The following is a 27,552-nucleotide window of genomic DNA, read 5'->3' as shown; positions in this document are numbered from 1 at the left end:
AGCCACAGCTGCTGGGGGTCAGTGCGCACATATGCAACCGAAATAGGCCTTTATGTCCGCCTGTAGTGTTTTAAATTGAAACACGGTAAAAGGCCAAGCTATTGATAACATGGACTTGATTGATAGCCCACTGGACTCAGAAATACAATATTTGGTCCTTGTCAAGTGTGCATTTTCCCAACCCTAGGCCATTGCATCAGGGGGCCAGGTGCACATGTGTGATATTGCGCGGTTCCTTAGAGGTGGGACCTGGTTCCATCTGACCTGGACTGCTCGGCACATCTCAACTTCTTTTAGTCCCAATGCAAGATTGACTTTCGACACACAGCCTAATTTTATTAGATACAGCCATATGTAGCAATTCAAGCTTCAGTACAGTATGCAAACTACACTTTTGTGGGGCAAGGCAGATTTTACAGCAATAAATGATAAAATACACAGATCTCTAAAGTAAAATGCAAATAAAAGTAAAAACAAATCTCTCCCTATCTCACTACAGAATGCAGTCACAGTATTACAAATGTTTATTGTGGAGATTGTGTTTGTTAAAAGCAATTTCCTGCATTTCTTGGCATTTTCAGAGGATTATGAGAGAAACGTAATCAGCTTTAGATGCATATAGGGAGATTGTAAGCCTGTTGGAGGAGCTCGGGGTGCAGGGCGGATCAGGGCACACTGAATCAAAGTACAGGGCCTGTGCATTGCATTCTGCTGCAATCACAAGTCTTAGATATTGAAATATTTCGAAATGCAAATGTTGTTTCCTGGCCTGTCAGATTCTATTGCCAAAGTGGGACTTGCACAATTGTTTTATGTTTCTGAACATCCATTAACTAGAGCCCATAGTTTGATTTATTCTAAATCCTGGTGTATTACTCCAACCTGTAAGTTGATCTCGGCTACACAAGAACTGACCAGATAATTCCATGGACAACCTCGTCGTGGGACAATTAGTGGCAACTGCACGTGCATAAGTCCGCACATGGAGGGCAGGCATTCTAACAGATGCTGCTCGTTGCATTCCTCAAGATCATTTGCCATTTTCCCAGAAACACAAACTAATCATGGTCTAATCACACCCTAGAGTAGTTGTTACTATGAGTAGCTCTCTAAGAAACCCAGGCATTCCTGTAACACCTCCTTTCACCATAGACACAGAACGGATAAAACTCTTAGCTACAACCAACCTTGAAAGACTTAGGGCCTCAATTACAGTTTGGAGGACAAGACACTCCATCACAAATGTGGCTGATTATCTGTACGTTACAGTCTATGGCACTTGTATTATGGCAGATGGGATATTACACGTGCATTACAGTTAATTATAATAATACAGACACTTCTAGAGTGCGACAGCTACCTCAAACAGAGGTGTCCCGGCGCTAAAGCAATCAGTAGTGTGTAGATGGCAAGCCGGACAGCCGCGCCCCCGGCCCAATTATTCTGCCCTAAAGAGCCAGGTCTAAACCAATTTTCTAATAAGTGGTTCTGTATCCATACTGCGGAGATCGTTTGGCAAGGAATTCCACAATTTTGCCGCCCCGACCATAGAGGATCTGCCCCTCATGCGGTCCCTCTTGAAACGAGGTGTGCAGAGTAGCTTTAGAGAATTGGACCTTATGGATCTAGACTGCTTATATACGCGTGTCAGGGTTCGCCCGCCCCCGGACAACAGTCCAAGGACTCACCTGTCGCACGCCCCTCTTCATGTTTGCAGCTTCCGGGAGCGGAGGTTGCCATTGGCGACCCTGGAATTCCGGATATCCCGGGCTGTTCGCCCTTTAACACCGGAGCTGATCTGCAGCAAGGCCCCGCCCCCAAGGGAAACGATGGACAGGATTCACCTCTTCTTAGAGGCTGGACTTTCAACCAGGAAGCGGAGGAGAAAGGAAGGAGGAGGAGAAGCCCGGAGGAGCGGAACGTGGAGAGGGAAGGGCGACTGCTGCGGAGCGGGACCCCGATGCCGGGCAGGACAGCAAGGAGCCAGGAGGCAGTTCCCGCCAAGCGCCCAGCCACGGACCTGGAGGTTCGTGGCTCCAACAGGTGCGTGACCGATTCCGGGGGCCTGGGAGACGGGCGGGTGCCTCATTCCCGGGTGGCAGTTAACAGGCGGGATCCATAGCCTTGTGGGTGTCACCGCGTGCCAGCATTTCGGTGGTGGTTCCCCCCCCCCACACCCCGTCGTACTGGTGCTCCCTCACTATCCCCTCCCCCGTAGTCACAAAACCGCCTGATATTAAGGCTGTGTTCTCCTTTCGTTTTGTCTTTTCATACCGCTTGGGAGAGTCCGTGAGGAACAACGCGACCCCAGAGGAGCGAGGAGCCAATTCCCCAGTGGAGAACCTGTGAACGGTGGCGTATTTTCCTTTTGTGTGCAAAGTACCTAAATAAAACCCCCCCTGCAGTATAAACCCTGCCTCACGCATTCACTTGTCCTGCGACAACGCGTAGTCTGTGTTTTAGGTAGTTGGGGCATTTACCAGGAGTGGCTCGGAATGCAAGCGTCAGGGCATTGAACTCAATTATTTTAGCAACTGGTAGCCAGTGGAGTTATTTTAAATGCGGAGAGACATGCTCGCGGAAAGGGACACACCTAATCAGTCTCACAGCCGCATTTTGTACCATCTGAAGACGTCTAATTAGTTACTTTGGCAAGCCCAGATAAAGGCCATTCGCATAGTCCAATCTAGATGTTACTAATGCATGGACTATGGTTTTCCGCCATTCTTCTGGCAGCACTTGTAAAACGGCATACAGGATATTACATGTGCATTACAGTCTATAGCACTTGTAATACGGCAGATGGGATATTACATGTGCATTACTGTCTATGACACTTGTAATACGGCGGACAAAATATTACACGCGCATTACAGTCTGTGGCACTTGTAATACGGGAGACAGGATATTACATGTGCATTACAGCCTAGGACACTTGTAATACGGTGGACGGGATATCTGTAAGGTTTTGATGGAGCATCTTAGCCACCAAATTCAAAATAAGACCTTCAATCTATGATCTGTTTTTAAAAAAACAATGATTGGGGTTCTAATATTTTTGCTATTGCTTAAACAGAAATGCAGTCAATTGTAGCAGTTTTTGGAAAAACTCCAAAACTTTGAATAATAAATAACTATTTCAGAAAAAAAAGAATTGCCATGGTGTTTAAGCATCTCAGCTGGCCACGAACCACAAGTTTCTACAGGATGAAAAAAGACTGAAAACAATTAAACAATGATCCTCAGAGAGTAAACAAGGGGAGAGAATGTGGCCCTACAGCCAGAGCTGCAGACTTTGGAGCTGGGGAACCAAGTTCGAGCCTCGGCGTCGGCTCAACAACCTGTGATTTTGGGCCAATCACTTAATCTCCCTGTGCCTACAAAAAATGATTGTGTCCTTGTGTACCGTAACTGGTGCTCATGTAAAGCTCTCCAATACCTCCAGGTCGCGTTTGTGCTATATAAATCTGCAAAAAAAAAGAATAATAAGCCGCAGCACAATATGTGCAATTGATTGTCTCAACTCCACATTTCCTCAGCGCTTCCTTCAATAAGTCCACGTATGACAAATTTGTAAATTTAACTACCTCCCCTAAAGTTATAGTAAAAGATGACTAGGCTGGAGAGTGGGGAAGGAGTCAGGTCAACATATTGATGTGTCTAGGTTAAAGTCACACATTTTTCTCCTGCATTAACAGTCAAAGCGGAGGACCATGGGCCAAACGAGTAGCTGGCTTGTGGTGGAGCTGTGTTTGCACAGCGTATATGATGTGGACTACCCAACTCCTTGGGTGGTGCTGGAGGGCATCACTCAGGCACAGCATATAGCATCTTCCTCCTCAGGAGCCCTGCTTCATCGAAGAGATTCAGCACAGCGAAGGATAGGCAGTGCTCCATTTCAGTGTTCACATTGGCAAAGAGATGGTTGCGCAACACGTGCCCAAGTAGACAGGGATTCCAATGCCAAAAAAGTGGCGCATTGCGGAAGAGACATAGAGCACGTAGGCTTATAAAATCGATGTCAACTCCTCTACCCCCCTCCACACGATTGCTGACAGCTCTCATTCGAAAAGGTATCTACAGTTCCAATGCCATTATGACACATTGCATTTTGATTTGTCACCCTCACAAAGCCTGTGACCCTGGGCAGGTTCAGGGAGGTGAAAGTGGTTAACACATTGACACTCTGATTATAAAGCTTTCTCTTCCAGAATGAAGGTTGACCCTAAAGCTGAAGGAGGTGAGATGGCACCTTTACAATTTTTTCTGAAATGTTTTGCAAAAAACTATTTAAAATGTCAATTGTGATCTCAACCACTGATCTGTCCTAAAGAAGTCTTCAGGTAGACTGGTGATTTGAAACGTGTCCCTTCCATCTCTTATTTGGTGAAAACACTGATTTAGCCCTTGAAGTTGGGTTAACTGGAAGCAACTCCTTGGGCCGGGGTCGCCCGAGTTTCAACTAAGGTCAACATGTTGGATATCTTGGCAGTCTTTAAGACCTCCGCCGCTATTCCGACACAAGATCCAGGGGCCGTGCTCTCTGATGGCTAGAATGCTGTCCGTCTCAGCTGATGCAGTGGGATTGGACAACTGCACTTGTGACTTCCTTCTGGTCCCTCGTTTCACTCTAGAGGGGATAGGGCGGAGCGAGGAACTGGTTTCCATCCTTGAGCTCATATTTAGGAACTAAGGGTTGGTGGCTCAACGGACTAATGCATCCACTCCAGGGATCTGTGTTTGACCTCATGGTGGCAGGCTCAAATCCTGGCGGGCCCGCTAAGCTCATACTCTCAAGAATGATAGAAGGTGCACCGTTGAGTGGGGTAACAATAAGCATCTGTTAGTTCAACGTCAAGAGACCCAAAACTTATTGAACGTGTATTTCTAAAGTGAACTTTATGGTACGTTACCCTACGTAGGCGGCACCAGTGAGGCTCTATTGCAGATGGGCATGGCTCTGTGCTCGCACCTTCGGTGTGGCAGTGCACACCGCAAAGTCAGTCACAGTATTGCTGCCACATGGTGTTCGCCCATGTCCCGTGCCCTATGCTGTCCGTCGCACAGTGTGTTCAAGAGCGGGCAGTATCCGGCCCGCACAGTAGAAGATCCCAGTGTGGTGGGAACAGCCTTGGCCAGAAGCCAAAGAGAGCATGAGCGACGGGGACAGAGAAGTTAACAGACAATGTGTTCATTGCTGCTGGAAGGGCAGATGGGTGTCCTGCTCGCGTGTGAATGGAGTAGCAGAGGTAGGTTTTTGTACAGTGTGGGCGCATTGCTCAAGGGGCACCATGGTCAGCGGTGGAGCATCTAAATATGCTGTAAACAAAGTATGGGTAAAGCACACTGGCTAAGAAGCCTTAGGTTCTGATGGGGCACTCATTAATTATTCCGCTCACTTCATCATGTGCCAGCATGCCTGATCTTCCCAGGAATGTTTGGGGGTTCGCTTTCCCCCCAAAACTTTTTTTTAAACAAATCGTGGCCAGGAAATGTCACTTTCAACACAAGTTCTTTAATGAGTAGCTGAGAATCTGAGGCACTTTTATAATTGCAGATAGGTCATTTCACGTGTTGTGGGTAGTTTTATAATTAATTGATCATTTTTTCCTTCACTTCTAATCAATTCAAGTGCTTTATTTTTCATGCAATCCCTTTCAAGTAGATTCTAAGTAACATTTTATGGCTGAAGTTTTATTTGGGAAGAGCTGGGAATAAAAATTAAAATATCCACAGAATTCACAGTCTTAAACAGTAGAGTTAGACAGATCAACCTAAATAACCAAATGCATGCACGTGTCATAAATTAACAACCACAGCAGGAAGTGGCAACTAGCACCAGGAAGACATTGGAAACTGCAGCACCACTCAACTACAGAGGCGGCTCCTCTGTAATGGCAGAGGAGCATTGCCCCACCTGTCAAAGTCTCAGTCAGCGAAAAATAAAATGATAATAAAACAATATTATCATTTTATTTTCAGCTGACTTACTGACCCGATGTCAGTGTAAGGTGGGGCCGGAGCATGGCAGGGGGAGGAGTGATGGGCACTGTAAAGTGCGCATGTTGGTTTAGCCGGCCAAACAGACATGCGCACTTAGGTTTCTCCAACCCAACTTGTTTGCACAACCGGGTTGGAGAAACTGCACAGACTCCCAGGCTGCTCAGACCAATCATAGTGTTGCTCTCATGCTAGGTATAGCATGAGAGCAGTGCCGGGATTGGGTGGTGAGCCCTTGTCCTAGTGACAGCCAGAAGAAGAGCCGAAACATAGCTCCGAGGAGGCCGGTGTTGACAGGTACGTTTTTTAAAATTATTTCCCTTATCCAGTGTCTCCCCCACCCTCCACTTTAGCTATGCAGCATCCGCCACTGCTCAGATACCAGCTTTAACTCTCCCCCCACAGCAATAAACAGCTAAAGAGACACCACTTCCGACAAAACCTGGTCGCAATGCTCACCCCTAGCCATCCCACCCAGTCAGAGATATTGTCTGCTTCCTCCAACTCCACCATAAGACCCTGCTCCCCAACTACATCCCTTCACCAAGCAGCGGCCTGCTTGCCCGTGGCTCTGAAAGGGAATCCTCCCATCCACTCCCCACTCCATTAGCTCATTTCCCTCACTCCCATAGCCTGGTTTGTTGGGGGCCGGTTTGTGACTGTGCGTGCAGAAGACACCGGAAGGAGGATCCACCGTCTCCGATCAATCACGGGTAATGGAGTGGGATCGATGCTCATCTGCACGGGCTGCTCCACCGCTCCCTTCATTAGAGGGCATACCAGCCCTCTAGAGACAAACGCAAGGGACAGCTATAACGCTACCTTGGCCGGTACGTAGTCAACGCAACCTCATCCTGAAGCCTGAAGCAGGTGGGGAGGAGTAGAGTAGGCCCAGTCTCAGCAGGTGAGGACAGCCAATGCCAATGGAGCCTCCAAATATGGACTGTGCACAGATTGTAAAACAATGTAAAGGGCAACGTGCAGACCAATGGGACACGACGTCCATGCAAAAGACGGCCTGAGAGCGAGGAGAGCATTCTTCGGTGTCCCAGTCCCCTAAGGTCAATTTATCTTGCCCAAACTGTCCAGTGTCTACTGGAATCATCTACGCAATACCCGTGGGTTCTCCAACACTCTGATTAGAACCCAGAGATAACTGTGTCTATTCTGGTGGAACTGAACATTTATGTACCATATGGATTTCTGTGAGTAGAAGGAAAGTCATTTTCCTTTTAAGAAAAATAACTGATTGGACAATGGTTTACTGACCGAAGTTGTTTACTTTGCGGAGTATCGAGCCCACAACAACTCTCTGAATAAGCATTGGGCGGCTCGACGTCACCTCCCCCGGGGCCAAGTGCGCAAGGGTTTGTACTTGGTGCTCAGTTTTGGGCTCAGTAGTGAAGTAAAGCTTAATAACTTAGCAGTAAAAGGCTCCAATTATAACAATTTGAGCCCAGTTTCAAATCAAATCAGGTGTTTGTTAAGCATGACTTCTCACCCGTAAGGGTCTCAAGGCGCTAGGGGTGTGGGGGGGCCTGAGTAATGTAATTAGCCACTGTATATATGGCATTAAGCACAACACAGACATTAACTTTAAAATAAAACTTCCCCTAACAAGTAAGGCTAACTCTACTCATCACCCCAACTTTACTCCCAGCTTCTAAACTTTACCCTAGCATGAACCTCAACATTAAGTCAATCCCTTAACAAACCTGAAACATTATTTCCAACCCTACCCCTTAACTTAGCCTTACAGGGTCACTGTAGTGTTGGCAGGGAAGAGATATGTAGGTGTAGGGAGACATTGTTGTGGTGTCCATGCAGGGGTAAGCAGATCTAGTGGAGTCAATGTAGCAGGGGTGAAGCTCACAGACACTAGGGATCGGTCCCACAATGTGGCGGCAACTGCACCCAGTCCCTTCTCTTACCCTCGACACCACGTACCGGTCCGTAAGCGCCTTCGAGGCCATACAAATACTACGCATATCCTGTTTCTTGTAGACCCCAAAACTGAGATTTAATGAGCATCTAACTGCTTAAAATCTTGCTGTGCAAGATGGGTGCGATGAGGTGTTACACCAATGTTCACTCATTGAGGTCACAGAAGGAAGGCAACATTAGAAATCAGGTCTCATGGTCCCACATCTGACAACAGGCGCACAATTTACTTCCTGGGGTAATGTAGATTTGGTCTTAGGTGCAAGGCCGAACTGGCTGTACCTGGCATCGAGCGTTTCCCCGGGAAGCTGGAAGGGTGGGGGAGGGGGGCAGTTTTGTTACGGGGGTCTTTTTTATAGCAGTGCAGAACTTTTGAAAAGACTTGCTGCGGAGTTCCTTGTATATCCAGTAGTTTTCAGGCAACAATAAAAGTGTTAAGATAGCAAGATAGCTCTGATGATTAACATACCTGCTGCAGACAGCAGAGTGGTAGGTTTGACGCGTCTAAGGTAGCGCAGAGGGTTAATATGCCTGCTGCAAAGGACGTGTATCAAGCAGATCACAGAACAGCATTTCGTGCGCATAGCTCAGTGGGTTACTGCTTTTAAAAACAACTTCCCTGAGCATCGCCTCTGCCGTATCGCGCTCTTCTTCTGGGCACAGGATACCACACTGCAGTGCGGCCAATCCGGACGCTGCATGAAAGCAGCGTCGGGACTGGCCTGGGCGTCGGCAACTTGTCCTCCCAGGCAGACTGGGAGCCTGTGCCTGCTCTCTCCAGCTCCAGCAACGCCACTGGTGTTGGTCTGAGACGGCCGGCCAAACCCTCATGTGCAGTGAAGGGATTCCCCACCACTCCCCCACCAGCAGTGTCATCGCCTGGACCCGGGACCCCAGGGGATAAAACTAAATCAGGTTTAAAACCCGTTTTATTATCGTTTTACTTGCAGGTGGTGGGTGTGGGGGGGCGGTGCTCTTCCGCTCTGATAGAGTGGCCGCCGCTGCCTCAAACCCCCCCTTGTAGTGGTCACGCTTACTCTCTGCACTCACTATGCACTGTACCGGGGCTGGTCGTACAACATTTGCCCGGGCTGCTTTGGGTTCCCAGTCCAACCCCGCTCAAGTGGGACTTTGTGCCTGAATTGAAGTTTACAAGGTTCACAGACATTGGCATACCCTACAGTTTCCCCCCAAAGATTTAGCTTTTTGCACATCGGAATGGAGATAAAGAAGCATTTTACTGTTATTCCCACTCCGAAACGCAGAACTAAAATAATGCAAACAATACTGCCCTTTGCATTGTGGGTATTTATAAGGTAAAAGGGTACATTTGTAGGGCACCAGAAACAGCAGGAATTACAATGATGGCCGCTGGCAGGCCATATTTCTCATTTAAAAAGCCCCATGGCTGCCCCCCCCCCCCCCTTCCTCTTTATGTGCATCTTTGTAGATTTTCCGGAAATTCTGATAATTTGTCCACCAGGTCAAACAGTGGAGGCAACAATTAGTGAAAAGTGTTATCACCATTTTCACAACTTTTGCACGATCTGCTGTCCGATGATCAACAGTACAGCAGTATCTTCCGTTACCAGGATCGATGCCAACAGTGGGAAAGCAGGAGCAATTTTCAGAAATGTTAATTTAAAAAATAATAATAATAATTACTAATGAGAAAATGAAGTTGTGACAGTTGCAGCTTTTGCCAGCATTTGTCAAAGTGACAGAGTAACAGGTCATGGCTGCAACAATGTAATGTCTGGCTTAACAGGTCAAACTGGACAAAAAGACACCCCGAGGGCGAAGCCATCTCACAAACAAGTCTGATGAAAAATCAGGGGCTCAGAGAAGAGAGAAACTTGGAACAAATGACTCCAGCTGAGACTTTGAAGCCACGTGTGAAAATACAACATGCAAAGACCGTGAAAAGTGCACGCTGTTCCTGAAACTGGACAGAACTGGCCATCGAGCAAAGGAACATATTTACACACCAATAAAAACAAAATGTACTAGGCCGGGGCAATGTATAGCAAAGATTAGCTGCATTACTTGGCAACCGTGAAACAGACACAATGCATACAAACAATTTCTTTCATTGCCAAATCGTTAACTTTTCGGGCGCCTATAAAGCTATTTTTGAGCTAGCAGAAACCGTCGTCGCCCCCGATATAAGACAATAAACTTTTTTTTTAAACATAATTTGCATTTCAACTATAGCAATTTTCTATGATTTAAAAAAAAAAAAAACAAGTGAAAAGAAATAAAAATTAAACAACGAGTTAAATGTATGCGATCAAATTAAAACGATTTTTGTCTGCCTGGATGCCAGGTTCACAGGCTCCTCCATTAGATTAATTAGTTAAAAAATTAATAAAGCCCTGCTGTGCTTATTAGCAGTTGGCCAGATGAATGCCCCAGTGGAGCTAAAGGGCTTACTGCGATGAATACCAGGCAGCGAGATTATGGTCAAACCTGGAGGTGACCCTCACCGACTTTACGTCACCTAGGAGGGAGAAACTGACCTCTGATCCTCCCAGGAAGGAAGAAACTGGCCTTTGAACGGTCTTTTAATAGGTTACAACAGCTCAACAGGTCGGAGGTAATAGATTTCCGTCTACATACAGATGCACTGGGGGGTTGAACAGGAATGTTGGGCTGTGTGGTGCGTGCAACACTCGGGAACGTTTTCAGCCCTGCCAAGCACCACGCATCAGGGGTTAGACTAATGCATTTTAGTCTAGTGTCCGCACTCTGGAACGATTTAGGGGTGAATGGTCTCTAGGACAATTTGGATGCTTAGGATAGGGGCGGTGGTTCTACGGCTTCAGTTAGGTGTGTATAAAAGGTACGTTCCCCTTTGGGGTCGTTAGGACACCAGTGGCCCTATTATGTATGGGGCGCATTTTCCCTGTTGCGCCAGGTGCAAACTTGAAACAGGTGCACCGGGTGCAAACAAGAAGAGTGACACTGCCATTTGCGCCACATTTTAGGTAGCGCACTGTCAGTGCACCCCCTGACAGCTTCTTTGACACATCTATAATTCCCACATCTATAATATGGCGCGGGTGCAGAGGCAAAGGGATTCCCTCATTTGCATGGGTGCCACGGCCCCATGCAAATGAGGGAACGCCCATCTTGAGGAAGCGCTGGTGCTGTATGTGCACCAGTGCTTTCAGTATTACAGATGGGGACGCAGAAGCGTCTGCGGTGCCTTCTGTGATACCAAAGTGACCAGTTGGCGCAAACGCCTGCGGCGCACCCAGGACACATAGCTTCTTACACTATATGGGGCCGTATTACACAAAGTACCTTCAGCCCTATCCATGTAACCGTGTCTCCAGAACCCCACAGTAAAGCACTATTAAACTCAGGTGAGCCTCTAAACCAAGTGACGCTCTACATATTCATGTATGTCCATGTATATGTGTACACATATATATCATGCAATCCTACCTAGAGAACAATTGAGTACCTTTCATTATGAGGGGTGTTGCGAGACGATTGCGTACATCAAGCGGGAATTACACATTTGTGTTACTTTTCTCACAATTATAGATCACTTTTTCTAGGCACAAGGAGATCAAGTGATTTGACCAGAATAACACAATGTCAATTGGTGAGTTAAAGATTCGAACCTAGCGGTTTCAAGGTCAGCAGCTCCAGCCACTATGCCACATCTGTTCCCTGCGGTCACGTGCTAGTCTATGAAAAGTGCACCACTAAGCTATGCACATTCGCCGATCGACAACATGCTTAATTTAGCCAACAACAATGCCACTTAAAACAGCATTGGCATAGCCAATAGGTCTCGCCTTTGGGACCTTATAAGTGTTTAGCCATGCAACTAAATACTTATAAGGTCCCAAAAGGGAGACCTATTGGCTATGCCAAGCGGCCGCGAAAGTGAAAGTAATCGCGGTCAAGCGCGGCCGCTCACATGCACTATAGCTCTAGGCTGGCCTGGTAGCACTTTTTGGAGCCCTCTCAATAAGTCTCGCCAGAGTAGCGCATGCGCTGGGTCAGGCGAGACCTAAAAACAGCTAATTAAGACAACACAGCCTTGATCTTTTCCTAATATATGGTGCTACCAGATCCCTGGACTTACCCTGTGTTCTTGTTTACTATCTAAGCATCCAAGAATGTGAAGGTTCACCAATAACTGTTTGCACTTTTAACTCAGTGCTGTTGCATGAGGTTACTGCTGGGTACCACACACTTCGGAGTGATGTGATTAAGGGGTTTACCCCTTCCCAGGCTCTCCCAGGTCATCATCCTAAAACTGCAGCTCTTGAATTCTTCTCCTGTACCATCACGTGTGTTCTGGTGAGGACGGCTCTTTCTAGGTAAGGGGCGTCCACCCCACGGTGTCTGTATGATACACAAGTTTTTTGTTTTACTATAGCTTAATGCATTTTTATCTACGTTTCATTTATGTTAAGACCCTTGAAAGTGTTTAAAAGACTCCAACAAGCATTGGTTGTTTTGGATCAGATGGTCTATGAACTGCAAATGGGTCAAAAACTGAGCTTTCTAAAGAGTTATGGTGAGTAAAGACCTACCGCCCACAGGACACACGTAACACAGGTGAGCATAATTTTCCAACAGCCCCATAAAAATAAAGGCCATGTACTTAACACCCGGAACAAATGAGTGAAAACTTGCACTCAAAACCCACCACAGAGGAGTGAGGTCCAAGCCTATCAGCAGTGCTTAATTTCAGCCGGTGGTTTCGGGTGCTCAGCACCAGCTCTTATTTGTCAACACCGGCGCTTGAAACAGTCTGGCACAAGATGTGCTATCAGGCTAATTTCAAGATGACCACAACAACAGGTAATTATTATTTGAATATACATTAAAAATGACTATCAGCTGCTGGCCAAGCCATTCATATAGCTTTGGGGGCCTGAAATAGTCTGAACTGTCACACTTGTTGGAGTCTGATGGTTGGTAATTGTGTTGGTACTGTCATTGGCAGCATTGCAGGAGCAATGTGTGGTGCAAGCTTCAGTGGCGAGATCCCAGGTATATATATATATATATATATATATATATATATATATATATATATATATATATATATATATATATATATATATATTTTTTTTTACAAATTAACCCCCCAAAGAAAAACAGCTGATAGGTGAAAACCAAGCACCTAAGATGCACTGTGCATGAATGGAGGGATACGCTGAGGAGCCACAGCAGATGAGAAAAGGGCGAGCTCCTACGACCCACTTCAGATGAAGGAAGACCACGGCAAGAGCTTCACTACTGAAATATAGAGAAAAGGATAACATTGCAAACATAAATAAATTAGCTTCAAGTACAGCTTCAGTTGAAAGTCTGAGTTTGTACAATACAACTTTAAATCTCAATGTATTATCTTCCTTATGCATGTATGCCCTCTCTGTGTAGTTATGCATTTATATATTTATTTTATTTCTCCTACGGTAGAAGAAGAAAAAAATGAATTAAAAAATATATATACTGCGTATACCCTTTCTATGTAGTTATGTATCTATAAATGCATTACTTTACTCCTACTTTAGAAGGAGAATAGAGGAAAAAAATAAACCTTGAATCTCTCCAATGCACTACTGTCTCACCCTTTACCTCTCTCAATATATCCCCTACCTCCACTCTCTGACATATTCCAAACCTCATTCTACTACCAAGATCTCTCAAAAAACCTTTCCTAAACTCTTCACCCCTCTATCCCATCTTTGGTCTCCTGAAACCTCATTTTACTTCTATGATCTCCCAAACAAGCCATTCTAATGTCTTCCTTCATGTATCCCTCCTTTGACTCATCCCAGACCTCATTATACTACTATAATTTCCCAAATACCTCTTTCAGCCTCTTCGATCTTCTATCCCTTCATTATCCGATTCAATCCAACAACAGACTTACACGTCCACCGCTCAAATCAACACATATTTCCCTATACTAATCCACCACAAATCCTTTTTGGGTGGGTTACTCGCCGAAAAGTGCTTGGACGCCTCATCGGGGGAGTAAGCGCTATATAAATACAAGTACAACAGATGATCGAAGACATTCACACAACACAAATGAGTGAATACCATGCTCTGAAGACCATAGGGGATATGGGAACACATGCACTGAACCCAAGAGCCACAGTGGGTGTAGACATGCACCCGACGCCCACATCAGATGGGTAAAGACCATGCATATAAGTAAGCCTGCGGGGAGTTTACGGAGTTCCGCAAAGTGACAAAAAAAAGTTGCAGAGCTACGTGGAGTTCAGTGAGCAGCGGAGTGGGTTATCTCGCGCTGTTCGCACTGATTTTTAGCGGCAGGTGTTTGCCCCGAGCTGTAAAATCAGTGCGAACAGCATCTCGCACAGTGCAAGAGGGCGCTGCTTCTTTCTGCTGCTCGAGTAGAAGTTCTACTTGAGCAGCAACTTCCTAAACGCGAATGAAAGATTTCTCAATGCGAGTGGAAGAGAACATCCGTGACCACCCGCATTGAGAAATCTCGTAGGGGAGTGGTCTAGCGGTGGATTTTCCTCGCTCGCACTAACCTACTTACTGTTGGCGAGCGCGAGTGAGGAATAACCTCCGCTCCTCAGAGCGGAGTTTTTCAGAACGCCGCTAGCTCTGCGGATGTGAAAAACTCCGCAAGCGGGAGGGAGTTCACCGCCCAGGCTTACATATAAAACCCGCAGTGGATCAGAGACAACAATACAATTAAGAAAGTCAGGTAAGTGAAGGCCATGCACACAAGGTCAATGACTGGTGAAATTGAAGATAATTTCTCAAAAATCCGTAGATGAGTAAAGACATGATTATGATGTGAAGACTAAAATGGATAAGTAAAGATAATGCACCTTGGAGGCACAACAGGTGACGGAGCCTTGCACACAAGGTGTGTGGTGTGTGTGTGTAGAGAATACACAGAGAAAGAGCAGCTGACAAGATGCACTGAGAGAGTGCATGAGAGGTGACTCGGTGCAAATGGCTGCACATTTTATGACAGCGACAATAGCCTTGACGAAGTCCGAATATACCTCTTAACTTTAAGGTCGCCTGCACGCCAGTTCCGGGCACTTTTCTAAACTACTGACATTGTAAACTTATGTTTTTATGATGAGTGGGGCTATAAAGTGTTTTTAAGGTAATATCAGTGTTTTATTCACGCAGTGTTTTGCAATGACTAAGTAATTGTGCAATAAAATCAATCTACCTGTCTATCTACCTATCAACAGCTGACAAGCACAAGGTCACACACCCACAGCTGATAATCCTGAAAACATGCACCTGGGGAGCACAGCTGAGTGGACATTATGCATCCAAGACCAAAAGAGGAGGAAAGAGGAAGCATCACATATCCAGAGTGAATAAGCAAAGAGCGGACACCCAAGATCTAGAGAGACCTTAAGAATTTCAGGACCGTGCACCTGAATACAGGAGTTGAGGGAGCGATGGAGACCCATATCTGAGGCATAGACAGTTTGACCAAGACCTACAGGTAATGATTCATTGTGTACACAAGACCCGAGCTGATGAATCCGTGTGTGTACCAGAGACCCAGAGCTGATGAATCTGTGTGTACCAGAGACCCAGAGCTGATGAATCCGTGTGTACCCGAGACACAGAACTGATGAATCCGTGTGTACCCGAGACACAGAGCTGATGAATCCGTGTGTACCAGAGACCCAGAGCTGATGAATCCGTGTGTACCAGAGACCCAGAGCTGATGAATTCGTGTGTACCCAAGACCCAGAGCTGATGAATCCGTGTGTACCCGAGACCCAGAGCTGATGAATCCGTGTGTACCCGAGACCCAGACCTGATGAATCCGTGTGTACCCGAGACACAGAACTGATGAATCCGTGTGTACCCGAGACACAGAACTGATGAATCCGTGTGTACCCAAGACACAGAGCTGATGAATCCGTGTGTACCAGAGACCCAGAGCTGATGAATCCGGTTGTACCAGAGACCCAGAGCTGATGAATCCGTGTGTACCCAAGACCCAGAGCTGATGAATCCGTGTGTACACAAGACCCAGAGCTGATGAATCCGTGTGTACACAAGACCCAGAGCTGATGAATCCGTGTGTACACAAGACCCAGAGTGATGAACCCGTGTGTACACAAGACCCAGAGTGATGAACCCGTGTGTACACAAGACCCAGAGTGATGAATCAGTGTGTACACAAGACCCAGAGTGATGAATCCGTGTCTACCAGAGACCCAGAGCTGATGAATCCGTGTGTACCCGAGACCCACAGCTAATGAATCTGTGTGTACCCGAGACCCACAGCTGATGAATCCATGTATACCCGAGACCCACAGCTGATGAATCTGTGTACCAGAGACCCACAGCTAATGAATCCGTGTGTATCCAAGACCCAGAGCTGATGAATCTGTGTGTACCCGAGACCCAGAGCTGATGAATCCGTGTGTACCAGAGACCCAGAGCTGAAGAATCTGTGTGTACACGAGACCCAGAGCTGAAGAATCTTTGCATACCCGAGACCCAGAGCTGATGATTCTGTATGTACCCGAGACCCAGAGCTAATGAATCTGTGTGTACCAGAGACCCACAGGTAATGATTCATTGTGTACCCAAGACCCAGAGTGATGAATCTGTGTGTACCAGAGACCCACAGCTAATGAATCCGTGTGTACCCGAGACCCACAGCTGATGAATCCGTGTGTACCCGAGACACACAACTGTTGAATCTGTGTGTACCCGAGACCCACAGCTGATGAATCCATGTGTACCCGAGACCCAGAGCTGATGAATCTGTGTGTACCCGAGACCCAGAGCTGATGAATCCGTGTGTACCAGAGACCCACAGCTAATGAATCCGTGTGTACACGAGACCCAGAGCTGAAGAATCCGTATGTACACGAGACCCAGAGCTGAAGAATCTGTGTGTACCAGAGACGATGAATCTTTGCATACCCGAGACCCAGAGCTGATGAATCCGTATGTACCAGAGACCCAGAGCTCATGAATCTGTGTGTACCAGAGACCCACAGGCAATGATTCATTGTGTACCCAAGACCCAGAGTGATGAATCTGTGTGTACCAGAGACCCACTGCTAATGAATCCGTGTGTACCCGAGACCCACAGCTGATGAATCCGTGTGTACCCGATACACACAACTGATGAATCTGTGTGTTCCCGAGACCCAGAGCTTATGAAACTGTGTGTACCCGAGACCCAGAGCTAATGAATCTGTGTGTACCCGAGACCCAGAGCTGATGAATCCGTGTGTACCCAAGAGCCGATAAATCTGTGTGTACAAAAGACCCACAGCTGATGAATCTGTGTGTACCAGACACCCAGAACTGATGAATCCGTGTGTACCCGAGACCCAGAGCTGGTGAATCTGAAGACCATGTGCGCGGACCAGTAAATGAGGTGTAAAGACCATGTATCTGAGACACACGGTGAAAGACTGACGTCCACACACCATAGAAGCGCTGTTGATCAGTTGAAGATTACGGACCAGGGACCCGTGCCTGATGAATTCTGGACTCAACAACCAGACATACTGTTTAAAGACCTTAAACCAGAGCCCACCAGCGGAGTTGTTTGAAACCCAAGCGTACAAGACTCCCAGCTAAGGGTGAGGACTCCGTACTTGACACGTGCAGCTGAGGAGTGAGGTCTGTGCATTGGACTCCCACCTGTAGAGTCAGTAGACTGAGCGCTGAACACCCAAGACTGAGTGTCTGAAGACAAATCACCCAGAACCAAAGCTGACGGCTCTCAACACCCCATCACTAGAGATTAAACCTCCCCCTCTGGGAGAGTCGCACAGCTGAAGGGGTCAGCGACTCCATTTAGTAGATCCATCAGGACTGATACACACTGACCATCAGCAGTCACACCTGGACACTGCAGCAAGGGCAAAGTAATGAGAAAAAATACTATTAGAACACCCTTGCCCGCTTCCCGAGGTTGGCGCGCCTTTAGGGGGGGGATATAATCAATGATCTTAGAGCGTATGCAACAGTTTCCATCCTTTATGGTTTACAGGGCCTGGAATGGGGAATAACCAGCAGGACTTTGATTTACCAGAGCAAACACTGCAGGTATGTCAGATTCTGGGGCCTTTCATGCAAACATTTTCCACCAGCTCTAAGCAAGCGGAGACTGTCCATGGAAATCTCTGGTTTTACAACCATTGCTTTTCTTACCAGTTAAATGGGTTTGTTGTTCCATACCGGACAACCGGCACCTCAGAATCCCACAGATCTGTAACACCCACCCCCGTTGGGAGACTGCTGCAGGCAACCTGTAGTCAGGCCCCCCCCCCGTTTATTGGAGTTCCCAAAATGTGGTGCTTGATTACAGAAACTGACAAATACATTCCTGGCCTTCAACATATGGAGCAACAAGGCTCTCTGGGATGCCGCCAATCCTGAAGCCTCTCCACTGGTTTCCAGTTGAGTCAAGAGCTCCACTCATACGTCTTACCAGTTCTCACAAAATAAACATAAGGTCACTTGTCACTAAATCAGATAAGAATTCTTTCCACTATTAATGTAGATATTTCTTACGCTTTGCACCGATCACAGAAAAAAAGTCATCTAAACTCAAACATTTGCGACTTTTCATACAAGTTTGGCCAATGCCAGAGAAAAGATGGATTTTCGTAGATTTCCACATATGGATTTTTGTAGCATTCCAAAGCATGCCTTTTTCCCCAAGCTTACGCTTATGGAATATAAACAGAAAGCGTCACTATACGATTCACACAATCCAGGGCGTTAAGTCAGCGCTACGTCAATACCAACACCGCCAAGTGCGCAATTTCAACACCATTCTGAGATTTGGTCCTTGGCGTGGGGTGTAACCCAGTAATGCCACGTTTTCCCCATATGATGTGCACCCTGGAATGTACACAAGTTTAAAATTGTAGTAAGTACTGGAACACCATTGAAAAGGTTTGTAAATTCCCACAAATTCTGACATTGGCCCTCCATGTGTGTCTCCTGGTAATCCTTATTCAAACTAAATTCGAAATACTGGTTTTGTAATAAAACTCACAACTTTGTGTTTTTCCCCCAGACACATTACCCCAGTGAAAAATAGGTGGAATGGGTGCAGACAAAAGTATTCAGAATGAGGGGAAATCATTCAGAAACTCTACCACAAACAACAATTCCTATGCTTAATCCTCACTGTGATGGTTGAAACTCGAAAGACCTCATCAGGTTTTTACTGTTCCATTTAGCATCAGTAATTCTGGGGGCGAGATTACTGTAACTGCACTGGTTTTCATGTAAGACTTTTAATTAATCCATGACATGGGTCATCACCTCTGCATTGCCCACTCGTATGGAAAAACACATTTCTCCACCCTTTGGCCACCATAATGACTACAGTTAAATTCCCAAACCTTGCAAAATCTCGACAGTCTTGAATGAACCTCAGCGCTGAATTTTTCATAGGTCCTATTTTGTAAATGATAATTTGTAAGGAGAGATTTAACTTTTTAAGCATGTATCATACACATCTGACTGCGTGCTCGTACCCTGCAAGTGCGAAAACTACGACTAAAGAGACATGAACAAAAACTTCATTTATAAACAAACAACCCATCAAAGAAACCACAGCTGGTCACACTGGAGGTCTGGCAATTGAAAATCACGTCGAATGGCCTGAGAAGCAGGAATCTGGAACTTCCCGGAACTGGGACCCGGCTTTCAGAAACCAGTAGAGACAAGACTCATCCGCATGCGGTTTCTCCCCACCACCCTCAGGTCTCTCTAATTGGACTTCTCTTTGAAGCACTTCTCCAAGAAGAGAACTTCCTAACCTTCTCAAATTCCGTTCATCCTTGTATGAGAGTAGTGGACATGGTACAGGAAGGAGGCGTTTTTGGAAGGACCAATGTTCAGATGTTGATGGTGCAGGCACATGGTCATTCAGAGGGCTGGGTCATAGTGCACAAAGGTCAAATGCCTAGAGATGATTTGGACAGGATTTTTAGTAGGCTGAGAGGAGAAGGGTTTCAAGAAGGAAATGTGTGTTCTTCATGGCATGGGGGGAGGGGAGTTGAACAAAACCGAAGATGGTTGAATAGATGACTAGCAGGACCTCCAAATCATCTCATGAGCCCACATCCTCTGGTTTATTAAATTAGTGCATTCTGGGAGATGTAGTCCAGTTCAGTTGAACTAAATCATCTGAACTAACATATTTTTTAAAAATGATTTGTAAAAGAAGTCCATTTCTCAATAACCGAGTCCTGGTGACATGGAGTGATCTGGTCTCCCCAATAATGTGGGATTTGGGTCTGGAATGTCAATGGGGCTGGGAGGGTTATTTAGAAAACCGTAAGGATAGGTGACAAGTGAAATTAGGTTAGTTAACTGGTTAGTCTTCAAGGCGCGGCTTGACTCTCGGAGCGGTGATGAGGGGACAGGTTTGAGGTACTGGTTTTAAGTAGGTGACTGTATGACACCACTTGGGTCTGGATGACGATGTCATATTCTATAAGCAGGAGTGGGATGTCACCAAGTTTAGGGGGCTAGTTTGGGTTTGTGCAAAGTGGTTATTTTAGTGTGGTGGGGTTTAAGTAGTTGCATATGGATGTTGGCTGGGATCTTTGACCCGGTATACTGCTGAAGTATGCTCTATTGGGGGAAACTACATGTAAAGTGTTAACTTTTGGGGTTACTTTGGAGGAGTTCTTTACAGGTTACACGTTTGAGGAATCTGAGCAGGAGTGATTACCTTTGTGCATTAGCCAGGCTAGGGTTCCACTTGGTGCCATGTTTTCTGGCACAACTTCCTTCCAAGTTGTTGACCAAGGTGGCCCTTTTACAAATCACTGTTTTAGGTGCATGGGTTCAAAGGTCTTAACTCCCAGATGCCACTGGCCTGGTTAATGAAACCCAGGACTGGGTTTGAGGTGTGCAGGTGACATGGATTCACCTGGGAGCCCTGTCCCGGGAGTGTCTTGGCAGCACTAAGTGTGAGGGACGCTTTATTTTACTCAGGAGGGTCCCTCAAATGGGTGAGGAGTTTAACGGGTTGATTTGCAGTTTTTTTGATTTGGTGTTGTGTCTAGGGAGTAAATGGATTTTGTGGTGATGCAAGTGATCTGCGGCTGAGACTTTGTGTGAAGTGTTGACTTTGGGGTGCTGCTATGGCGTCCCTCGACACCAATGTCCTGTGTGCAGGAGACTTTGGTGTGAAAGGATGCTTGGATGGCTGCTAGGGGTCTCTTGACAAGGGACATGTAAGTGCTGCCGTGTGGTCTCTTGACACTAGTGCCCTGTGTGTAGGAGGCTAGGTGTGAGAGGCTGGCGTCGTGCCTTCTAAGTGCTTCTTCACACTAGGGTCTTGTGTGCTGGAGGATGGTGTGATGCTGCTGCTAGGGTCTTGTGTGCTGGAGGATGGTGTGATGCTGCTGCTAGGGTCTTGTGTGCTGGAGGATGGTGTGATGGTGCTGCTAGGGTCTTGTGTGCTGGAGGATGGTGTGATGGTGCTGCTAGGGTCTTGTGTGCTGGAGGATGGTGTGATGGTGCTGCTAGGGTCTTGTGTGCTGGAGGATGGTGTGATGATGCTGCTAGGGTCTTGTGTGCTGGAGGATGGTGTGATGGTGCTGCTAGGGTCTTGTGTGCTGGAGGATGGTGTGATGATGCTGCTAGGGTCTTGTGTGCTGGAGGATGGTGTGATGATGCTGCTAGGGTCTTGTGTGCTGGAGGATGGTGTGATGATGCTGCTAGGGTCTTGTGTGCTGGAGGATGGTGTGATGATGCTGCTAGGGTCTTGTGTGCTGGAGGATGGTGTGATGGTGCTGCTAGGGTCTTGTGTGCTGGAGGATGGTGTAATGATGCTGCTAGGGTCTTGTGTGCTGGAGGATGGTGTGATGGTGCTGCTAGGGTCTTGTGTGCTGGAGGATGGTGTGATGGTGCTGCTAGGGTCTTGTGTGCTGGAGGATGGTGTGATGGTGCTGCTAGGGTCTTGTGTGCTGGAGGATGGTGTGATGATGCTGCTAGGGTCTTGTGTGCTGGAGGATGGTGTGATGATGCTGCTAGGGTCTTGTGTGCTGGAGGATGGTGTGATGATGCTGCTAGGGTCTTGTGTGCTGGAGGATGGTGTGATGGTGCTGCTAGGGTCTTGTGTGCTGGAGGATGGTGTGATGGTGCTGCTAGGGTCTTGTGTGCTGGAGGATGGTGTGATGGTGCTGCTAGGGTCTCTTGACAGCGGATGTTTGTGAAGTGCTTATTTTGAGAAGCTGCTATGGCGTCCCTTGACCCCACGGTCCAGAGTGCAAGGGGCTGGGTGAGAGAGGCTGGTGTGATGCTTGCTGCTAGGGTCTCATGACAATGGAAGTTTGTTAAGTGCTGATTTGGGGGGGGGGGGGGTGCTATAGGCCTCTTGGCACCCGGTGTCCTGTGTGCAGGTGGGAGCTGCTGGGGGTCTCTTGACCCCAGGGTCCGGTTTACAGGTGGCTGGGTGAGGGTGCTGGGTGAGAGTAGCTGGTGTGGTGTCTGCTGCTGGGGGTCTTTTGACAATCGGTGTGTGGTGCCGATTCTGTGGTGCTGCTAAGTGGTATCTTGACCCCCAGGGCCCGGTGTGCAGGAGGCTGGGAGTGAGAGCCTGCTGTGCCCGCTTTAAGGCTCTATTGACAGCGGACGTGCACCAGATGCTAATAAATTTCGGGTTCTGCCAGTAGACGTGTGTGAAGTGCTGATTTGGGGTCCCCGAACAGCAGAAGTGCGAGCAGCGCTGGTCTTAGGGGTGCCGCGCTGGGGGGTCTCTTACCAGGGTCTGCTGGTACTGCAGCGCCCGCGGCTCCATCCCGTCCCCGGACATGTCGAGCTGTGCGCCCGGCTCGGTGCTCTCCTGGCTCGGTGTGATGCTGCCCGGGAGGGTCCCGGCTCTACCCCTGGCTCCCGGTGCTTCTCCCGGGTGTCGGGCACCTCTCTGTCCTCGGTGCTGTCCGGCTCCTTCTGTCTGTGCTCAGCCTGTCCACCTCCGCCGGCTCAAGATCCCTCTCCGGCGGCTGCAGCTCCCGTCCTGCCCAGGCCCAGCCTCTCGCTCCGGGAGCAGCGGCTCTCCTCCTTCCCCGGTCTCCCTGTCCCCACCTCCCGTCCGCTCTCTGCCCGGCTCCCTCTCTCCCGCTCCCGGATCCAACTCTCTACTGCCTGCGGGACTCCGGGGCCGGGCAGCACCGCCCCGGGACCTCCCAGCTGTGCTGGGCACAGTGCTTCTGCCCCTCCCAGGGGTCCCGCCCCCCTCTTCGGCCCTCCCCCAGCACACCTCTGCACCCTGTCCCAGATGTCAAGTGCCCCATGCCATGCGTGCCACCGCAGCCAGCCTGGCCTTTAAGCCACCGGAACGAGGCATTCTGGGACTTGTCCTTTCGCCTTTGGCTCAGTGCACATATCAGCAGGTAATCCCAGCATGCACCGTGCTGTGCTCTAAAACCCAGGTCTGGGGCAAAGTGTCACACATGGCATGCGCAGAACCGCGTGACAGCCCCTCCTGGGCTGTCACACTGTCACCCAGAACTTTCACTTTCCATGACCCACGGCCAAGGAACTTCTGTTTATTTTTTTCAAAGCATTCTAGCACTTGTAGTCCTAAAGTTAAGTCAGAGCACACAAAACTACAACTACCACATTGAAAATGGAAAGAAAACTTAGAACTGCTTCACGGGATGCGGTTTAACGGCTACAGCGGCCGACTTCTAAGCTCGGGAACCAGGTTCGAGTCTGGCGGGAGGCTCAAACATCCTGTGATTCCGGACAAATCACTTAATCTCCCCGTGCCTTAAATAAATAGGAATGAATGTGTCCGTCTGTAATGCAACTGGTGCTCATGTAAAGCGCTCTGATACCTTTGGATCGAGTTTGCACTACATAAAACTGAAGGACATCTAAAGGGTTTTGAGGGCCCTGGACCAAACATATTTTGGGGGCCCCCTGTGGAACAGCTTCGAATTTATGATCCTGTTTCAGCTCTTGCATGCCCTCTTTGGTCAGGTCACTGACACTGCACGGGCACCCTGGTCCAAACCCTAAATGTGTTTTCATCTAATATTCGGGGATAGTGCTGTGTGTTTTCAATATTGTAATATAGCGGCAGCTGACGGACATTAGTGCGAATAATCTCTTCGACCCACTGCCCTTTTTCATGTGTGAGGTCTTGTGGTGACCTAAAAAGAACTTTTGAATGGATTTTGCTTGATGTTGAAAAACATAAACACAACCCTTCTCTTCTAAGTGTCTGTAATAGACCTTCACACATGTTCCACATTAGAAATAAATTAAAGGACAATGGTATTTACAGCAATCTATGTTTAGGAATTATTCAAGGTCATCAGGGCAGAACTGTGTGGGGAACAGAGCCCGATCTTTCATGGGGCCCGTCTGAAAGGTAAACGGCGTTTACTTAGCATGCGTTACTTCGCATGCCATTACTACGCGGACGTTAGTACGCACACGTTTTTAGTTCGCATACCTTTCCTAAGCAAGTCGGAACAGCGACTTGCGTTAGGGGGGGGAAGGTGTTGGATTTAAAAACCAACACCTTCCCTAGTGTCCGCATAGACTGGAGTTGGAATAGTAAATTATACTATTCCAACATCCAGCGCACCCGCTCCTCAAGTCGTTGTTCCGAATTGCGTAGGAAAGGTATGCGAACTAAAAACGCGGTCTTACTAACGACCGCGTAGTAATGGCATGCGTACTAAACGCATGCGAAGTAACGTCATATATTCGTCTGAAAGGCCGGGGCCCATAGGACAAAGCTCATTTTGCCAAGGCCTTAAAACATCTCCGTTTCTGTGACTACCATAGCATTTATGCTAGCACCAGCACTTCATACATCTGCCCACCCCCTAACTCATTGTTCTGCCCTTTTAGATACTGCCCCTCAAATCGCCCTTGCTGTGCCTATCTCTACCGCACCACTCCGCACCTCCATAACTGCCAAGTTTCCAGGTCCGTGCGCGACTAGGTACGCCAGTCCCTGTTTTATCTTACAGTTCTGGGACTGGTAGTCCTTGTTTTAGACTGGGTTAAACTGAACTACCAGTCCCAGAATTCTGAGAAAAAACCTGGACAGGCCTAAATAGTCAGGCATAGACCTGTGAAACGTGGCAACTCTGCATTGCTTCATCAGGGGCGTAGCTTGGTCAGTAACATTAGGGGGGTGCGAGCTTCAGATTTTCAAACAATCAGGCTGGCATATAATGTTAAAATGCCAGATACAACAAGCAGGGCACATGAGAGGGGCTAAAGAGGCAGTGGAAAGCAGAGGCGTAGCTAGAGCTTGTGGCGCCCGGGGCTATCCCTCAGATTGCCGCCCCTGGGGAGGGGGGGTTGCTGGGGAAAAAGGACAGCGAGCACTTGAAAGAGGTCCGAGAGACACGTAGTATCGCCGCTAATAGTTACCTCGATCATGCAAGTTACATGCACATACATGACACGGTCCAAGGCTACACAGTTGAATACACCGGTGGCTGGCAGTGACTGGCAGTACAAAAGAGAACACACAGACTGCATGATCTATCTGGGGACTCAGAAAAACCGCATGTGACATCAATCGGAGAGCTGCGTGAATAATTACCTGGTAATCCCCTCAGCACAATGCAAACATGCACATACATGACACTGTTCAGGGATCCATCATCTACAGCTGACATTAAATGACCATTCATCATGGTCCCCCCATTAAAGCAGTGCACTTTGTGATCTGCATTGTACATGTTTTTTGCAGCAGGCACATTAACCCTCTGTGCTACCATTCCAGGAGTCAACCCTTCCACTAGACAAAACTCCGATCTCTCTCTAGGAAGAACATTAATCACAAAGTTATCATGACATTTTTATTGTTTCTGAAAATTGCTGGAGGCCAGGAAAGAGGCAGCAAGTTTTTTAAAAACCATAATATACTTGCAAACACTACGCACTAACTCCAAATAGGTACCCAGTGTGGTCACACGATTTGCGCCCTAACCTGCTCAAGGTTCATGTGACCTCAGTGAGAGAGTCAGAGCGACTGGATCACTGTTGCTCTAGGGTGTGCTGCTTCGTAGGCCTGTCCGCAAGACTGGAGATGAACTTCAGTATGGATTGTGGTGGACAGGGCTTCAAGGTTAACACACAATTGACACCACTAGGGTACACCTGCTTGTGCTAAGACATCAAGCCTTCTAAGGTCTAGTGGGGCCCTCTAAGGTCTAGCATGGGAATGTGCTCCCTCAGTAGAGTGGTCTGGTGGACTGGTCATGAAGGCTGAACCCGGTTCCCCAGTTCCAAATTCGACAGCTCTGGCCATAGTGCCACATCCTCTCCCCCACTAAACACCATACTTCCCCACTGAGAGAAACTCGCACTGCCTTCAGCTATAACCTAATTGTGCCCGCTATAAACACTTGGATGTGGCTCAATTCAAATTATGCACTTGATAAGAGTAATATCCTGCCTAAAAAATAAATAAAAGCAAACACTCATAGGGAATGCAGGATTAAGTAAAGCATTTGAAATGTAAGCAGAAACAAAATGGTTACCTTATGAACTCTCACTCACTATTCAGAAATCAGCAAGTGGTTTTACCTGAAAAGTTAAGGACATGACAAGAGGGCCCTGAAGGGAACCGTTTCAATGTCCATTGCTTATATCCTTACAAAACGTAAGCAGGATGGTTTAAAAAGACCACATCCATAAACAGAGCCATGGTACACATTTTGTTTTCCAATCCACCCATCAACCAGGTATTGCAGTACCTCCAGGAATGGTACACTTTCCCACCTGGGAACAACAATGCTGCTCAAAGAAAGACGAGAAAACACAAGTAGCGCTTCACTGGCAAAGTCTGTAAAGTGAGGCTGATGTGTTTGGATGTGAATAAAACCAATCTGGCCACTTTGCAACCACTCTGTCTTGCTTTATTTAGTTATGTATTTATTTTTCATATTTAAAACCTCTATTTCTCTCCATCCCACTGCACTTTAGAATAGAAAAATGTCAGAAAAAGGGCATTTCTCGCAAGAGTGTTTTTCTTTTTTGGATCCATTTCACAGGGAAGCAACTAAATGAAAGAAGGAAAGAGGTTGTGAACCGTTTCTTCAAGTCACAGTAAGTGAGGAGCAAGAGAGAAAGAGAGGGAATAATAGGAAGAGAGGGGGGGGGTGGCAGCTGCCAGCACAAAAAAGAAGAGGACATTGCCCGAGCCCTATTCCTTCTCTGCCCGTCCACGAACGTCCACGAAAGCAAGCAGAGCCTTATCTGAATGCCTTTGTCCTCCCCCAAAATAGTGCCGCCTGGGGCGGACCGACCCCACGGCCCCCCCTAGCTACGCCACTGGTGGAAAGGGAAACAATTGCGGATTGGTAGGGGGACTAAGGGCCATATGTATGAACACATTTTCCCATAGACACAGAATGGGAAAAAACCTTTGATACATACGGCCCTAAGTGAGAGAAAACACAATATTTTGTAAAATAACCAACATTTTTGAAGACTTTCAAAGCAGGGAGGTAAAGAGCGTGTGTGCATTTTTGTCTGTGTTTATGTAATTCCTTGTGAAATCCAACAGACACCTCACCATACCTGACTTAAAGCACCTGTTTCCAGCTATTTTCCAGAAAATACATTGGGGGT

The 27,552-nt window shown here is 47.4% G+C and overlaps 1 protein-coding gene across 2 annotated transcripts in view; it reads right to left on the bottom strand.

Moving 5' to 3' along the window:
• The window catches only part of CLCN2 (chloride voltage-gated channel 2), a 580,205-nt gene extending 556,881 nt beyond the window's left edge, over positions 1 to 23,324 (bottom strand). The window contains exon 1 of one of the 2 annotated variants that reach the window (XM_085635528.1): positions 22,706 to 23,324. In XM_085635528.1, the coding sequence (XP_085491654.1) occupies positions 22,706 to 22,756 (51 nt within the window). In that variant the 5' untranslated portion in view covers positions 22,757 to 23,324. The remainder of the gene's footprint in view (positions 1 to 22,705) is intronic. The other variant, XM_085635529.1, reaches the window with a different exon arrangement.
• Between the last annotated feature and the right edge of the window lie 4,228 nt (positions 23,325 to 27,552).

Source organism: Triturus cristatus, chromosome 11 (assembly GCF_964204655.1).
Source record: "Triturus cristatus chromosome 11, aTriCri1.1, whole genome shotgun sequence".
In the NCBI taxonomy this organism is placed as follows: Eukaryota; Metazoa; Chordata; class Amphibia; order Caudata; family Salamandridae; genus Triturus; species Triturus cristatus.
This window is presented reverse-complemented; position numbering and strand designations above follow the sequence as displayed.